The 17552-nt window shown below is 42.2% G+C and overlaps 1 protein-coding gene across 1 annotated transcript; it reads right to left on the bottom strand.

Moving 5' to 3' along the window:
- Positions 1-2965: 2965 nt before the first annotated feature.
- gpx7 (glutathione peroxidase 7) lies at positions 2966-11319 on the bottom strand. Its single transcript, XM_024422272.2, has 3 exons — positions 11099-11319; positions 8636-8897; positions 2966-3736 (listed from the first exon to the last, which is right to left on the bottom strand). Exons 1-3 carry the CDS (start codon positions 11225-11227, stop codon positions 3573-3575), a joined length of 555 nt encoding a protein of 184 aa, XP_024278040.1. The 5' UTR covers positions 11228-11319; the 3' UTR covers positions 2966-3572.
- Between the last annotated feature and the right edge of the window lie 6233 nt (positions 11320-17552).

Raw genomic sequence — 17552 nt, 5'->3', positions numbered from 1 at the left:
TTTCACAGCCCAGGTACATCTTAACTTGCATCAAAATGTCTCACAAAGCCATCCTTCAACAATTTGCTAAATTCAATTGGGAGGTGGATTGAAACATAGTTTGCTCACAAATCGGTGTTGTATAATGACATGCATATGAAGATCTGTGTTATATAATGTCATGCATATTAATGATACTTTTATGTTTCTGCTCTGAAGTCTTCACATAAACAGAAAACAAAAAGCGAGAACCCTGCTGCCTTTTGTCTCCGTGGTAAGGAACATGTGCAGTCCACAAACAACAGGGTTCTTTCTGATATTCTAGCCTACTGCACATGGGGTCTGAGGACAAGTCCTAAAAAGTTATTGGATAATATAGAAGCATAGCTTATGGTGTTTAAATGTGTTACATTAAGTCTTTAAACTCAGAGCAAGGTCACAGGGATACTACAAAGTAGGTTTAAGGATTTAGCCAGCTAACTTGTCTTAACTTTTAATTGAAAGATAGGCTTGAAATGGTCATGGTCTAATTGATTCAACAAACAAAAATACATCTAAGTTTAACTTTTTTATTGATCCATAAGATCTAGTTATTTATATCTAACTCATTTATCCTGCCTTGTTGTACAGTCGTGACCAAAAGATTTGAGAATGACACAAATATTAATTTTCACAAAGTCTGCTATGAATGTTAAAATGTTATGAAGAGTGATCAGATGAAGTGCAAAGTCCCTCTTTGCCATGCAAATTAACTGAATCCCAAAAAAACATTTCCACTGCATTCCAGCCCTGCCACAAAAGGACCAGCTGACATCATGTCAGTGAATGGTGAACACAGGTGTGAGTTTTGACGAGGACAAGGCTGGAGATCACTCTGTCATGCTGATTGAGTTCGAATAACAGACTGGAAGCTTCAAAAGGAGGGTGGTGCTTGGAATCATTGTTCTTTCTCTGTCAATCATGGTTACCTGCAAGGAAACACGTGCCATCATCATTGCTTTGCACAAAAAGGGCTTCACAGGCAAGGATATTGCGGCCAGTAAGATTGCACCTAAATCAACCATTTATCGGATCATCAAGAACTTCAAGGAGAGCAGTTCAATTGTTGTGAAGAAGGATTCAAGGCACCCAAGAAAGTCCAGCAAGCGCCAGGACAGTCTCCTAAAGTTGATTCAGCTGTGGGATCGGGGCACCACCAGTACAGAGCTTGCTCAGGAATTGCAGCAGGCAGGTGTGAGTGCATCTGCATGCACAGTGAGGCAAATACTTTTGGAGGATGGCCTGGTGTCAAGAAGGGCAGCAAAGAAGCCAATTCTCTCCAGGAAAAACATCAGGGACAGACTGATATTCTGCAAAAGGTACAGGAATTAGACTGCTGAGGACTGAGGTAAAGTCATTTTCTCTGATGAATCACCTTTCCGATTGTTTGGGGCATCCGGATGAAAGCTTGTCTGGAGAAGACAAGGTGAGCACTACCATCAGTCCTGTGTCATGCCAACTGTAAAGCATCCTGAGACCATTCATGTGTGGGGTTGCTTCTCAGCCAAGGGAGTGGGCTCACTCACAATTCTGCTTAAGAACACAGCCATGAATAAAGAATGGTACCAACACATCCTCCGAGAGCAACTTTTTCCAACCATCCATGAACAGTTTGGTGATGAACAATGCCTTTTCCAGCATGACGGAGCACCTTGCCACAAGGCAAAAGTGATAACTAAGGGAACAAAAGGGAACAAAGGAAAAGGCTCAGGGAACAAAACATTGATATTTTGGGTCCATGGCCAGGAAACTCCCCAGAACTTAATCCCATTGAGAACAAGAGGCGGGTGGACAAACAAAAACCCACAAATTCTGACAAACTCCAAGCATTGATTATGCTAGAATGGGCTGCCATCAGTACTACTCAACGATGCACCAAAAAAAGAGCCTATTAGTTTCCTCAAAAGCAAACAAAGAAAAGCTCCATAATCTTGTGGCCCAGAAGTTAATTGACAGCATACCAGGGCGGATTGCAGAGGTCTTTAAAAAGGGTCAACATTGCAAATATTGACTCTTTGCATCAACGTCATGTAATTGTCAATAAAAGTCTTTGACACTTATGAAATGCTTGTAATTATACTTCAGTATTCCATAGTAACATCTGACAAAAATATCTAAAGACACTGAAGAGGCGAACTTTGTGGAAATTAATATTTGTGTCATTCTCAAAACATTTGGCCACAACTGTATACCCTTAGGGGTGTGTCATGATAGTCTCAAAGGTCCTACAGTCTGTGTCCCCGGCCCTCATTCATCTGTAAGGGCTAATTTACAGACCCTTGCGGTAAATCTGTTCCTGATAGAGACATGAGAGGGAACAGTAATTGTCAGTGGTGGAGATCCGAGACCTATTGTACATTCCCACTTTCTTGCTGTTCAATGAAACAGAGCTCTGAATGCATTGTATGTTGGTACAACATTCCAGGTTGTTATTTCATCTGAATTCAAAACTACTGACAATGCAGTGTCAGCCAAACTGGGTCTTCTCCGAAATCAACAGCACTATTTTTTTACCAAGGTAATCAACCGAAATCTTCCAAGGATAAAAACACTTTGCTGAACAGAGAAACGACACCTTGTACCATAGAAAACACATTCAGGACACATTCAGGACAGGTAATCTATTTTCATTCTCCAAAGATATGGTTTCAAATGAGTTGAAAGCAAAGCGGTGGCAGGACAAGCACACAGTCTAAGAAAAGTGTAAATGACAACAAGGTAAAGAACACAAAAGCACAAAGCACAGTGTTAACCTTGAAAACATTAGAGAGTGAAAGACTTATCTACAAAGGAATGTGATTATTCCTTACAGGCAGAGACAGTCAAAAAACAAACAAATCTATTTGAGAAAAACGTTAATGCAAAAGTCAAGTTTGACCGAAATGAACCTCCTACACATTTCCATGTACAGCTTTGTGTAGAGAAAAGACTGATGAAAGCATTCATGCCACTTTGTAAAAGTATATTTATTAATGTGCACACATGTACCATGAAAAGGCAATCCAATACAAAGAACCTCTCAACAGCACAACAATAAGCTCTGATTACTGATGAGTTTTTCGCAGGCAGATCAACTGCTTCCAAAAGAGGATATCAGTATGCTGAATGCAGTCGTAGAGGTGGTTTCATAAAAGTTAACAGGGGCACAGATACAGGATCTTAATTTGATCACCCTGTTGCAGGAGATTTTAAACTATTTAGTGTATTTGAGGTTTAAAAAGGCTTCTGAAGCTTGTAATTTCACATTTGAAATTCCAGACTTGATTTTCCCTAAAAATGTATCAACACCTACAAAAATGCCCATTAACTATAATCCACATAATAATTCACATTTTCTATTGCTGCAGGATTATTTTCCTGATGTAGCAAACTAGCTCAAATTAAGATCCTACATCTGTAGAATACAACATTTACCGTATGTAGTGTGTGGTGCTTGGAGTGTGTGGTGCTTGGTGCGTATTTTTATGATGCTCGGGGTGTTTTTGTTGCAGACAGTGGATTTCAATCACAGGATATTCCTGAATAGCTTGTCAGATGGGTCTTGAGGTGTTGAGTTAAAGTTCCTCTTTCTTCTTGAGAATGATATTCCGTACCATTTCAGCTATTTTAGGTCGGAGTTCTTTGACAGAGACACTGGGTCCCCAGGCATCCACGACTTTCCCATCTGTATCGATGAGGTACTTCCAGAAGTTCCAGTCAGGCTCTTTTCCTGACATCTCTGTAAAGAATCAAAAGAGAAAAATTTTTTTGTGACAATTACATAAATACCTATGTGTTTTTGGGGCGGCAGGTAGCCTAGTGTTTAGAGCGTTGGACTAGTAACCGAAAGGTTACAAGATCGAATCCCCGAGCTGACAAGGTAAAAATCTGTCGTTCTGCCCCTGAAAAAGGCAGTTAACCCACTGTTCCTAGGCCGTCATTGAAAATAAGAATTTGTTCTTAACTGACTTGCCTAGTTAAATAAAGTATAAGGTATAAAAAAAATATTTTAAAAATGGCATAATAATGAAATCGGGAATTAACCATATATACAGTATTTTCATTGTGTGGTAATATATCATGAATACAAATTAGCATCTGATGAAAAGCCATGTTGCAACCCCTAGTTGTTGCGGTTTAAAAACAATGCATTGAATAAAATATTTAGACATAGTACACTTAAAGGTGAGGAGAAGATTGCAATCATCATTCCTTTCACGAGCACTCCATCAGGAAAATATGAGAGTGTGGTAAAAATGTAATTTGCCTCTTTTTCTCCTTCCCCTTGATTTTTCCTGACGTTTGAATCACCTACGCTCTGAGGGTCCGTTTGTAAAAACGTGCAGCCTGCCAGTAGCCTGCCATTTTATCTCCCGCTGGGGGACCCAACCTGCCACTCAAACCCATAATAAACCAAACACACTTAAGACACACACACTCTCTGAGCTGGCCTAGGCTTGCTAATGAGTCCAAAGACGGTCGCTGTCTGCCCATGTAAGTCAGGGGTTATAGACTTGTTGTTCACACTTCAAGCTATTCAGGAAAAAGTTGGAAAATGCATCCCCCACCCATCGCCGTGTACAAAACATTAAGAACACTGGCTCTTTCCATGACATCCACTGACCAGGTGAATCCAGGTGAAAGCTATGATCCCTTATTGATGTCACTAATCAAATCCACTTCAATCAGTGTAGATGCGGGGGAGGAGACGGGTTGAAGAAGGATTTTATGCCTTGAGACCATTGAGACATGGACTGTGTATGTGTGTCATTCAGAGGGTGAATGGGCAAGACAAAATATTTAAGTGCCTTCGAACGGGGTATGGTAGTTGGTGTCAAGTGCACCGGTTTGTGTCAAGAACTGCAATGCTGCTGGGTTTTTCACGCTCAACAGTTTTGCGTGTGTATTAAGAATGTGTGTCAAGGCATTATTCCACGGGGACACAGGTGGCAAATAGAACCGTCATTGGTACAGCGCTGGTGTGCCATCCTGAACACATGCTCTATTGATTTAATAACATTAATTGTTGACCAGTTGAAAAGGGATTTTATTGAAATGGATAACAATTCAAGCGAAACGCACAGCTCTGCCAGGAGCTGTTAATGATGATGGCATATTCAATGAACTGATGAAAACTAACCAAGCGCTCCAGGACAAGGTGTCTACAGAAATAAAGGAGCTTAAAATCAAGAAATTCAACCAAGACAAAAAAGACAAGGCTGAGAACAAAGTATACTTCTGGAGAAACCCTGACAAGAGGTCCTGCTCCTCCTCTCCATGACAGACACAGGAGGGATGCCGCTTACTTCTATCCACCCCTGTCTGACCCACGCTCTACAACCAGCGCCTCATCGGCTTCCAGCGGTAGTTTTTTATTCAACCAGAGACTGGGCGGACGGAAGGGTGGAGGTGGCCGCAGCCACGCACATCGACGAGATGCCGCACCCGACGGGGTAAGAAGAAACGACTATCAGAGGCAGAGGAGACCGTTCACACGGTCCTAGAACCCACGGGACTGGGTGACTTTAATTTATCAGGCAAGATATAGAGCCATGCCCATGTCTCTTTGCTTAATAAAGGGTTATTTTGTGCCTACAACCCAGTGCAACGATTTTGATTTAAAGGTAGACAAGTTTAAGTTTTTTAGTAACATCCGTTTAAGGGAATACTTTAGCTCCCCTAATCGTTATATTTCTACTGAACATGTAGGTTGCTCACCTGCACATACTCCGACTCCTTTTAGAAGTAAGAGTTATTTTATGCCTCCAGCCAATCACAATCACTTGATCGAGACATATTGCAGACTCGTTGAAAAAGATGTTGCTCATCTCCTTAAGAACAAACAGGACTCCAAATCTTTCCATAATTTACCCAAGGATGAAAAACAAGCTTTGCTTGATTTACAATCCGATACGTCAGTCCTTATTCGTCCTGCTGAAAAGGGTGGGTCGGTTGGACTTATGGATAGGACAGTTTATGTAAATGAGTGTCATAGACAACTGCTTGACAACACCTTTAACAACAAACTCAGAAGTGACCCCACTTCCCAATTGCAGAACACTGTCTTTACTCTCCTAGATGGGTATTTAATTTCTGGTCAGATCACCAAGAAAGAACATGACTTAAAATTGCCACTTTCTATACAGAATTACACAAGAATGTAGTTGACGCAGTAACGGCTCCTTTATCGACTTTAGTTGACTTTTTTTATTAGACCACCTGCAGAACAGCTCCCCTTCTTTGTAAAGGACACCAGCAGTATGATCTCTATCATTGAATCTCTTCTTCTCCCTGAGAATACCTTGTTTGTCACTTTTGATGTTGAGTCGTTATACACAAATATTCCACACGAGGGCGGTATTGAAGCCATGGAACATTTTCTTCTGCGACGTGACCCTAATGAATTACCTTCCAGTGCATGCATTATATCATTGGCTGAAATAGTACTCACACACAAGTACTTCATGTTTCTAAATTATTTCTTTATTCAGACAAAGGGTACTGTGATGGGATCCCCTATGACTCCTAACTATGGTAATTTGTACGTGGGTTACATGGAAAAACAGTCCATTTTCAACTCTCTCAAAAATATTTTCTTGCCGAACATTACTATTTGGAAACGGTATATTGTTGATATTTTTGTTCTATGGAGGGGTGATGCAAAACAGCTCCAGGCGTTCCATGCTTTTGTTAACTCTTGTTCTGAGCACCTGAGATTTACTATGCAATCTGATACACATCAAATCAGTTTCCTTGATCTTCTGATCTTATGTGAGGATAATGTTCTATACTCTGATCTTTACAGGAAACCTACTGATCCTAACAGTTTGTTGAGGGCTGATAATTGTCACCCACTTCCCTTGAAAAGCAGTTTGCCCTACAGCCCATTCTGTCGAATCAAAAGTGTGGTGTATTGAGAAATGTATTATGTGTTAATGAGTTTAGATTTGAAATGGTTGCAAATAGCCAATGAGATTTGTATGCAGAGGTTGAGTTATTTGAATTAACAAATGACAATGGGGTTTCCGTTCTTGCATTGAAGTGATTGGATTACGAGATGCAAGGGAGGTAAAGGTTCAATGATGTATAGGAGAGTTGGGCTGAAGACACCGTAGAGAGTAGTTGACCGTAATGTGTTAAGGAGAACATTCAATAAATCTGTTCTGTTTATTATAAGTACGCTTCGGAGTCTTCAGTAAAAGAACCCAGCATCTTAGGATGCAGTAAAATAACCCAGCATCTTAGGATGCAATAAAAATAATTTGCAAAAACGATCAGAATTCAACAAAAATATGGCTGAAACACAAAGAAAATTAAAGGAGAAGGGGTACAAAAATTGTCAGATTAATACTGCTATTGAGAAAATTCTAAACAAATCGAGACATGATCTCTTACAAGGACAGTCTCGCAAAAAGAAGCATTCTTGCGTTGTAACTACCAGCTATTCAAAGTGCTCTGAACAAATTAAGGGAATCGTTCATAAACATTAGCACATTCTAAGATCCGATGACAGTATCGTTATTGTGTTTTCAGACCCTCCCTTGGTCCTATTCTCTCGGGGGAGAAATCTCAGAGATCAATTGGTAAACTCTGATATACCACCCCAAAATATCTCTGCACAAAGTCTATTTGCGCCTCTACCGGATGGAAACTACAAGTGTAATGGCTGCGCTCAATGCAATGGCACTTACAAATGTAGATCTTTCAAACACCCACAAACAGGGAAACAGATCCCAATCAAAGGTGTTATCACGTGCTCCACTAAGGCAGTTATTTATCTTATAACTTATAAGCGTGAATTAAAAGTATGAATCTCGGAGGAAAAACTCGACTTACCCAGTTGGGGCCCACTTTATGGAAGTGAGCCACTCGATTTTGTACCTACGTTATATTGGCATCGAAAATGTCAACCTCCCTAGGAGAGGCGGTGACCTCGACAATTTATTATTAAAACGAGAAGCTGCCTGGATCTTTAATTTAAAGACCCTTGCTCCTTTCGGTCTCAACGTAGACTTTGATCTGAAGTCATTCTTGTGATTTTGCTATTCATTGTAAACATTTGTAGGCCTATGTAGCCAAATTCTATCTATGATCAAATGCTATCCATTCATGTTGTTTTGTATGTTATTTTTATATGAGAATTAACCAATGATATCAGGCCACACCTGGCCATGATTACAGACACCTGTGTGTGTCCTTTGGCACTATATAAATTAGTGACCCGCAGTGTTTGTCATTATACCCTGATGAAGACTGCTCGTCTGTGGAAACATTGGATATTAGGTTATAAAATGATTACATCTGAGGTCCTAGAGCTCCCCTCACCACCCAAAACACATCCAGTTAGGTGGGTGCTTACATTTGTCCTATTTCACAAATGAATATCCCACTCCCCCTGAGAGTGGGGTCAGAGCCAGGAATCAGCCATTACTGACAGTGACCCTGGAGCAATTATGGTTAAGTGCCTTGCTCAAGGGCATATCGACAGATTTTCACCTAGTTGGCTGGGGAATTTCAACCAGCGACCTTTCGGTTACTGGCCCTACGCTCCTAACCACAAGGCTGCCTGCCGCCCATACAGCGAGATGTATATGTGTGTATGCCTCTGCCCCCATCCATCCCTCATCTGTTCACTCACCCACAAGGTACTTGAAGGCATTGTTGGCCCCGGTGCCCACCACAGCAATCTTGCTGAAGAGGGGGAAGGAGACTCCGTAGACACGCCGGACAAAGGCGTCAATGTCCTTGTCGCTGCCAGGCTCCTGCTGGCCAAACTGGTTGCAGGGGAAGGCCAGGATGTTGAAGTGGGACGGCCCAAAGTCCCTCTGCAGCTGTTGAAGGTCTGTGTAGTGATCCTCAGTGAAGCCACAGTCACTGGCCACATTCACCACAAGAGACACCTGCAGGCAACCATAATACTAAAAATATAAATGTACTGATGAAAACTGTTATCGATAATAAGAAAATAACCAGTAGCCTTTCATTGGTGCTGAATGCAATTTCCAGTGCTTGACTGAAATAGGTACCAGTACTCATTTTGGGTGCTGGTACTTCTTATATTTAGGTGGAGGAGCTCCACAATACTTTAGAGCAAATATTCTATAAGAGGAACAGGAGCTCAACAATTGGAACATTTGAGGTGCCGGTACTCAGCTCCAGTGAGCTCCTGCCAAAGTCACGCACTGGCTATTTCAATGTGAGGATTTGTTGTCTATGTGACCAGATGACACATTTGGTAAGGGCACAGGGGTTATTCCATTAAATAGTTTGACCCTTTTATCCTTCCTGCTCTCTGTGTAGGAACTACCACAGAGCTACAAGGCTAAGAATTGAGTGGGCATGGTAGGAAAACAAGATCAAAGGTTTGGAGGTGAATGTAAGTGATGAGGAGTCTCTGAGCAGAGTGAATAGTGGAGGTTCAGGCCAGATAGTAATGAGGGTGATAGTGAAAGAAGCTCTGGAAAATGGTCAATCGTTGCAATAATGTTTGGTCAAGTCAAATTCTTTATATCCATTAAAATATTTGAGCAATTCTGGGCCAATAGCTTGGTTTTAGTATTGAACAGATGCAGTGACTTTTTGATCAAATATAAGATATATTACTTGTGATTTGCTATAACACATGTTTTTTTTGCCTGCACTACAGATGGGTCCTCTAATGCAGGACAAGTAAAGCACCAGTGCACTACTTTTATTCCCCCAAAAATTATCCAATGAATCACTTGAACACTGGAATTATAGAATTGCACAAACACATTCCAAACATCCTTGAGGTGAATGTTTGAGCCATTACTTCCCACTGGGCACACACTTGGTTTAATCAATGCTGTTTCCATCTCATTTCATTGAACCAACGTGGAATAGATGTTGAAGTAATGTCTGTGCCCTGTGGGCTGTCCTATGTTCTCTTATGTGAATGTGTGACTCATCGGAGACGGCAGCAAAAAAAGTGTTTGGTGAGGCATGTTTATGGCCAACTTTATATTTCTGTATTTTTCTATACATCTCCCTTCCTCTTCAAGGTCTATAATTGTATCCATCAAAATGAAAAGTTGCTATTCCATTTCCAAAGTTTGACATTTTACACTACTCCAGAACTACTTACTACGTGAGTGCATACATTTTCATACTGGTCCCCCATGGGAATCAAACCCACAACTCTGGCATTGCATGCTCTACCAACTGAGCTACACAGGACTGTTTCATTATTTCTTTTTTAATTGAGCTTCTATGATTTTATAAATCCCTTTTGTAAAATTGTATAAAGCGCTAGAATAATACTGCACAATAATAAACTCTAAAAGGATAAATAAATAAATGCTTCGCAATAATTTAGCAGACATGCACTTTTAATTGTGCATTGCGTTTTCGTTTATTAATAGGTTACTTGGACTTCTTAGGTCAAAAAGTGTTTGCATCAGTATCCCTGGCTGTGCACCCGGCCTTTAAATAAATGGAGCTCGGAGGTAAACACTGCGAGAGAAAAAAGGTTTTACCCGTAGTGCTCATATGGTATTGCTGTCCTCTAGTGTCAATACGACGGAACTACACGTGATAAGGATAGAAAATGGGCAGATTTGGGAACGCCTCTCTACTGTATCACTTTAAATTCTGTTCAGATTATGCAGCATGCAGACGGTCTATAAAATGTGCCCTGTGAAGTTTTAAATATGTATTAAAATGGCCAACCTTGATGTTTTAAAAATATTAAATTATCACTGACTACAGAAGGGAATATGACCTCTCTTTTATAGGGCTTATGAAATAACTGCATGCAGGTTACATTATAGTCAGTAATACACAACCAGACATAACAGTTGGATCAAACTAAAGGCTAGCTATTGGCCTATAAATCAATTTAGTATTCTAAGCAACGTTGGAGTCCAGCAGCAGATGCCACGTATACAGATGATAGACACAAAGAATTTGGTCTTAAATTTAGCATTTTATTCATAAGAGTAAGATGCTATTGTTATAAAACGTGCATAGATCATACATGCCTTGTGAAAGGAAAATCCGCAGCATGCATTCACCGGTAAACAAATGGCAATTTTGCATAGGCTACCGTGCAAAAGTTGGTAGGCTCGAGTTTCAAACTTACCGAACCCCTGTATTTTTCCAAAGAGACTAATCTCCCTCTGCTATTAACAACTTTGAAAGTGTACAAATCTTTCTGTTTGGCCTCATTTAGACTGAATAAGATCAATAGCAATCTGAGGACGGAAAGCATGTCTTCTTATTTATCAATGTACAACGTAAGCTATTTACTGTAGAAGCTTCTGTGCACTGAACTTCTTCTTCTACTTCTTATTCAAGGTTTTATGGCAGACTACATATTTTGGTGAATTGCCGCCATCTACTGTACCGGGTTTAGTGATGGGCATTCCGGTTCTTTTCAGTTAGCTCTTTTAGCTCTAAAACGGCTCTTTAAAAAAAAAAAGTTTTGTATTTTTTCAAGTCAAACAGTTGCGATAGTTTGATTATGATTGGTGTTAAAACGATTATAATTAAATTATTAAATGAAATCATACTCTACATTAACCACAATGTATTTAAAAATGCATTAGTTTGTTATGAAAAATAATGTTATTAAACATTTGCATTTAAAGTATAACTTTTTAATGTATATAAACAAAGTGCATATAAATCTAACCATTCAAAACGAATACAATCTGAAGAGCATAATAGAATACTGCACTATATCAAAGAAAAATAAATAACAATTTGCAAAACTGCAGCATCCCACGTAAAACATTAAACTTGTCCCTCTTTTCTCTCTCTTCTTTATTGCCATGTTATAACCAGCAGCACACAGCACTGCTGACCAATGCTGCTTTTATGAGAGATTTGCATTCAGAAATGCAAGCTGCCTCACTTTCGAGGGGCTGATGCGGTTTCTTCTCTCAGTAATTATTTGTCCCGTTTTCAAGAAGACCCTCTCACAGGGAACGGATGTGGCCACTATGCAGATTCTCCCTGTCATGACTTTAGTAAGCCGTGGGTAGACAGAGGCCTTGTTTTTCCACCAGCTCAGAGGATCTGCAGATCTTTGGAGGAGTTGCTCCTCCAAATAGGATTTGGCCTCCATTATGACATCTGCTGAGGGATTCCTTCGTGCTGCATCCCCAGTTGCTTTCTCGTCAAACAGCATTCAAACGACAGTTGTTTGTGGCACTACTGCTGGTGCTTCTGCTCCATCTGATCCCTCTTCTTCCTGTTGCCCTGGTGCCTGAGCCAGCTGACTGCTGGGGCTGTTCCTCCCTGCAGCTGAGGTTATTCTTAGAAGAGCCTCATCAATACCTCTGGCATCACTGAAGGCTAACTTCTTAAACCTGAGGTCAAGTGCAGCAGTTTCTTAAAGCATGTGATTATATTCCATTCTGTGGAATTTTCTGTCCATTTATGAACATAGGGTGTCCATCAACTCTGTCACATGTCCTGTGGTTACATTTGCTTCTCTCTGGCGGCCGGCTGGCTCCTTACACAGGAGTATCATTTTTGAGGCTGTCACATAGCTGAAAAGAGAGAACAGTAACTTATTAGTTCAGGTTCATGTTTTGTCTACTGATACTACATTTTCAATATATATGACCAAATTATGAAAGACAAGCATTGCAATTTTGAATTATGTAAAGTAAGTGTGGAAGAGGTGAAAGAATGATTGTCTATCAACAATGACAAGCCACCGAGGTCTGACAACTTGGATGGAAAATTACTGAGGATAATAGTGGAAGATATTGCCACTCAACCAGTGCCTTCAGAAAGTATTCAGACCCCTTGACTTTTTCCACATTTTGCCACATTACAGTTTTCATCTAAAATTGATTAAAATGTTTATTTTTCCACATCAATCAACACACAATACCCCATAATGACAAAGCAGTACTTTGTTGAAGCACCTTTGGCAGCAATTACAGCATTGAGTCTTCTTGGGTATGACGCTACAAGGTTGGTATGCCAGCAGCATACCACCCTGCATACCACTGCTGGCTTGCTTCTGAAGCTAAGCAGGGTTGGTCCTGGTCAGTTCCTGGATGGGAGACCAGATGCTGCTGGAAGTGGTGTTGAAGGGCTAGTAGGAGGCACTCTTTCCTCTGGTCTAAAAAAATATCCCAATGCCCCAGGGCAGTGATTGGGGACACTGCCCTGTGTAGGGTGCCGTCTTTCGGATGGGACGTTAAACGGGTGTCCTGACTCTCTGAGGTCATTAAAGATCCCATGGCACTTATCGTAAGAGTAGGGGTGTTAACCCCAGTGTCCTGGCTAAATTCCCAATCTGGCCCTCAAACCATCACGGTCACCTAATAATCCCCAGTTTACAATTGGCTCATTAATCCCCCTCCTCTCCCCTGTAACTATTCCCCAGGTCATTGCTGCAAATGAGAATGTGTTCTCAGTCAACTTACCTGGCAAAATAACGGATAAATAAAATAAATAACACCTGTATTTAGGGAGTTTCTGCCACGTTCGCTGGAATAATTATCAGACCAAGGCGCAGCGGATGTTGAGTTCCAAATAATTTATTAGAAAGTGAAACGTAGAAAAACTAACAACGAACCGTGACTACAGAGGTGCTACATGAACTAACTCAAAACAATATCCCATAAAACACAGGTGGAAAAAATGCGACTTAAATATGATCCCCAATTAGAGACAACGATAGCCAGCTGCCCCCCCCCACACACACAAAAGGTGCAGACTCCGGCCGCAAAACCTAAAACAAATGAGGGTAACCGGAGGGTAGGGGGTGATTAGTGTCGGTGGCGGCTCTGGTGCAGGTCGTAGCCCCCACTCAGCTCGCGGATCCACCATTTTTGGTGGCAGCTCTGTTGCGGACCGAAGTACCCGCTCATCACGTGGATCCTGCCATGGACCCGGGCTGAACACTGCACCTGGACTGGACCTCGGTATCAAGGAAGGCTCCTGCCATGGAGCGGGACTGGACACCAGATCTGTACTGGACATCAGTGCAGAGAAAGGCTCCGGCCATGGAGCTGGACCGGACGCCGTGCCTGGACTGGGCATAGGCGCAGGGGAAGGCTCCTGGACCGTTGACCGTCTCAGGAGGTTCTAGACCGTGGACCGTCTCAGGAGGTTCCGGACTGTGAACCGTTGCCGGAAGCTCTGGACTGGGAATCATCGCCGGAAGCTCTGGAGTGGGACTCGTTGCCGGAAGCTCTGGACTGGGGACCGTCGCCGGAAGCTCTGGACTGGGGACCGTCGCCTGAATCTCTGGACTGGGGAGGCAAACTGGAGGCCTGATGCGTGGGGCCGGCACAGGTGGCACCGGACTGGTGACACACACCTCAGGGCGAGTGCGAGGAGCAGGCACAGGACGTACTTGACTGGGAAGGCGCACTTGAGGGAGAGTGCGAGGAGCAGGCACAGGACATACCGGACTGGGAAGGCGCACTTGAGGGAGAGTGCGAGGAGCAGGCACAGGACGTACCGGACTGGGAAGGCGCACTTGAGGGAAAGTGCGAGGAGCAGGCACAGGACGTACCGGACTGGGGACACTCACTTCAGGGAGAGTGTGAGGTGGAGACACATGACGTACCGGACTGGAGAGGCGCACTTGAGGCCAGACGCGTGGAACCGGCACAGGTTGCACCAGACTGCTAACCGGATCCTCTGGTCGGATGTTGAGCAGAACACACTTGCACAACATCTCTCTCATCTCACTCTCTCTCAACTTCGCCATTGCCTTCCTGACAGTCTCTGGCTCTTCCCTCTGCTCAGCCGCCAGCTCCATTCTGTAGCCGCGAACCCTGTCGTCGTCGCTGACCTCCATTATCTCCTTCCGTCTGTCGCCAAGGAAGGGTTTCGCATCTCCCCATCACTTCTTCCCATGTCCAGAAATCCTTTCCTCTTTGGGCACGCTGCTTGGTCCTGGTTTGATGGGATATTCTGTCTTTTGTGTTAGGGTTTGTTATCCCTGCGTGGATTTATTGGCTGATTATTTTTCAGAGTAAAGTACGTTATTTTACTCAGTTCTGTGTCCTGCGCCTGCCTCCGTCCTCACCTCTGCACAACTGACACTTAACAGTTTCTCCTATTCTTCTTTGCAGATCATCCCAAGCTCTGTCAGGTTGGATGGGGAGCGTTGCTGCACAGCTATTTTCAGGTCTATCCTGAGATGTTTGATCGGGTTCAAGTTCAGGCTCTAGCTGGGCCCCTCAAGGACATTCAGATACACTCAAGGACATCCCAAAGCCACTCCTGCGTTGACTTTGCTGTGTGCTTAGGGTCGTTCTCCTGTTGGAAGGTAAACTTTGCCCCAGTCTGAGGTCCTGACCGCTATGGAGCAGGTTTTCATCAAGGATGTCTCTGTACTTTGCTCATCTTTCCCTCGATCCTGACTAGTCTCCCAGTCCCTTCCGTTGAAAAACATCCCCACAGAATGATGCTTCACCATAGGGATGGTGCCAGGTGTCCTCCAGATGTGACACTTGGCATTCAGGCCAAAGAGTTCAATCTTGGTTTAATCAGACCAGAGAATCTTGTTTCTCATGGTCTTTGAGTCTTAACCTCTCTAGGCTAGGGGGCGGTATTTTCCCGTCCGGATGAAAAGCGTGCCCAAAGTAAACAGCCTGCTACTCAGGCCCAGAAGCTAGGATATGCATAGTAGATTTGAATAGACAACACTCCGAAGTTTCTAAAACTGTTTAAATGATGTCTGTGAGTATAACAGAACTTATTTGGCAGGCAAAACCCCAAGGACAAACCATCCAGGAAATTTGTTTTTTGAGGTGATAGTGTTTTCAATGGGTTTTCTATGTGGATCTAGATTTCTAAGGCACTTGCTTGAGCCCTTCTTTGGACACTGTGTTAACTAACCTCCAGATAAGCTTCAATGCCATACAACTCTCCTTCCATGGCCTCAAACTGCTCTTAAATGCAAGCAAAACTTAATGCATGCTCTTCAACCGATCGCTGCCCACACCTACCCACCCGTCCAGCATCACTATTCTGGAAAGTTCTGATTGCAAATACCTAGGTGTCTGGTTAGACTGTAAACTCTCTTTCCAGACTCACATTAAGCATCTCCAATCCAAAATGAAATCTACAATCTGCTTCCTATTTTGCAACAAAGCATCCTTCACTCATGCTGCTAAACATACCCTCGTAAAACTGACTATCCTACCGATCCTTGACTTTGGTAATGTCATTTACAAAATAGCCTCCAACACTCTACTCAGAAAATTGGATGCAGTCTATCACAGTACCATCCGTTTTGTCACCAAAGCCCCATATACTATCCACCACTGCGACCTGTATGCTCTCGTTGGCTGGCCCTTGCTTCATATCCGTCGCCAAACCCACTGGCTCAAGGCGTTATCTCAGCTCACTGGTCACCATAGCAACACCCACCCACAGCAAGAGTATTTCACTGGTCACCCCCAAAGACAATTCCTCCTGTGGCCGCCTTTCCTTATAGTTCTCTGCTGCCAATGACTGGAACGAACTGCAACAATCACTGAAGCTGGAGACTTATATCTCCCTCTCTAGCTTTAAGCACCAGCTGTCAGAGCAGCTCACAGATCACTGCACCTGTACATAGCCAATCTGTAAATAACCCACCCAACTACCTCATCACCATATTATTATTTATTTTGTTTATTTTTCTCCTTTGCACCCCAGTATCTCTACTTGCACACTCATCTTCTGCACATCTATCACTCCAGTGTTTAATTTGCCATACTGTAATAATTTCGCCACTATGGCCTATTTATTGCCTCACCCCCCTTATCCTACCTCATTTGCACACACTGTATATAGACTTTCTCTATTCTATTATTGATTGTATGTTTTTTTATTCCATGTGTAACTCTGTGTTGTTGTTTGTGTCGCACTGCTTTGCTTTATCTTGGCCAGGTCGCAGTTGTAAATGAGAACTTGTTCTCAACTAGCCTACCTGGTTAAATAAAGGTGAAATAAAAATAAAATTTAAAAAACTATTAGGACTATGATAATTGTGTCCCAGGACTATGATAATTGTGTCCCAGTTTCAAATGTGAACAGAAAATATGGTTTTGGTTGTGTACACAAATGTGTGTGTCATGCCTCCTGCAAATATCATATCAACATGTTATTTTTTTGTGTGATTAGGAAATATCCTTTTAGAAATGTATTAGGTGTTGCGCTAATATAATATATAATGGAAAAGCAAAATGTCTCTCCCTTTTTCTGAAGTCACCCTGCTTTTGTATTTTTGGGCTTTGGCTATTTTCTATCAATAAGACTTTCATGAATACAACCCACTGTAAATGGTTCAGGGACCCCATCCCTCCAAATACTTTTGTATTTCTTGGCAATTTTCTATGAATTTAAATTGACTTTACATTAAAAATACTTCCTTAAAATTTCAATGGCTTTCATCCCATAATGCTTTCAGGAATACAACCAGAGAGGAAGCGCAGATAGATGTAGGTATTCATGGCATGAGGCTGGCAGCATACCATCTATATCCGTGGAGATTACTGGCGGTTGACGACAACCCTCATCGAATATTCAAAAAAGTATTAAAATAATGAGATGTATGCACCAATCCAAAG

Source organism: Oncorhynchus tshawytscha, linkage group LG05 (assembly GCF_018296145.1).
Source record: "Oncorhynchus tshawytscha isolate Ot180627B linkage group LG05, Otsh_v2.0, whole genome shotgun sequence".
In the NCBI taxonomy this organism is placed as follows: Eukaryota; Metazoa; Chordata; class Actinopteri; order Salmoniformes; family Salmonidae; genus Oncorhynchus; species Oncorhynchus tshawytscha.
This window is presented reverse-complemented; position numbering and strand designations above follow the sequence as displayed.

Excerpts from the sequence above, each read along its gene's own strand:
- gpx7 (XM_024422272.2), bottom strand. The coding sequence starts at position 11,227 with ATGCTTTCCGTCCTCAGATTGCTATTGATCTTATTCAGTCTAAATGAG. Across the intron at positions 8,898-11,098 it reads TGGAAAAATACAGGGGTTCG|GTGTCTCTTGTGGTGAATGT; the intron begins GTAAGTTTGAAA and ends GGTTGCCTGCAG. Across the intron at positions 3,737-8,635 it reads TGCCTTCAAGTACCTTGTGG|AGATGTCAGGAAAAGAGCCT; the intron begins GTGAGTGAACAG and ends GATTCTTTACAG.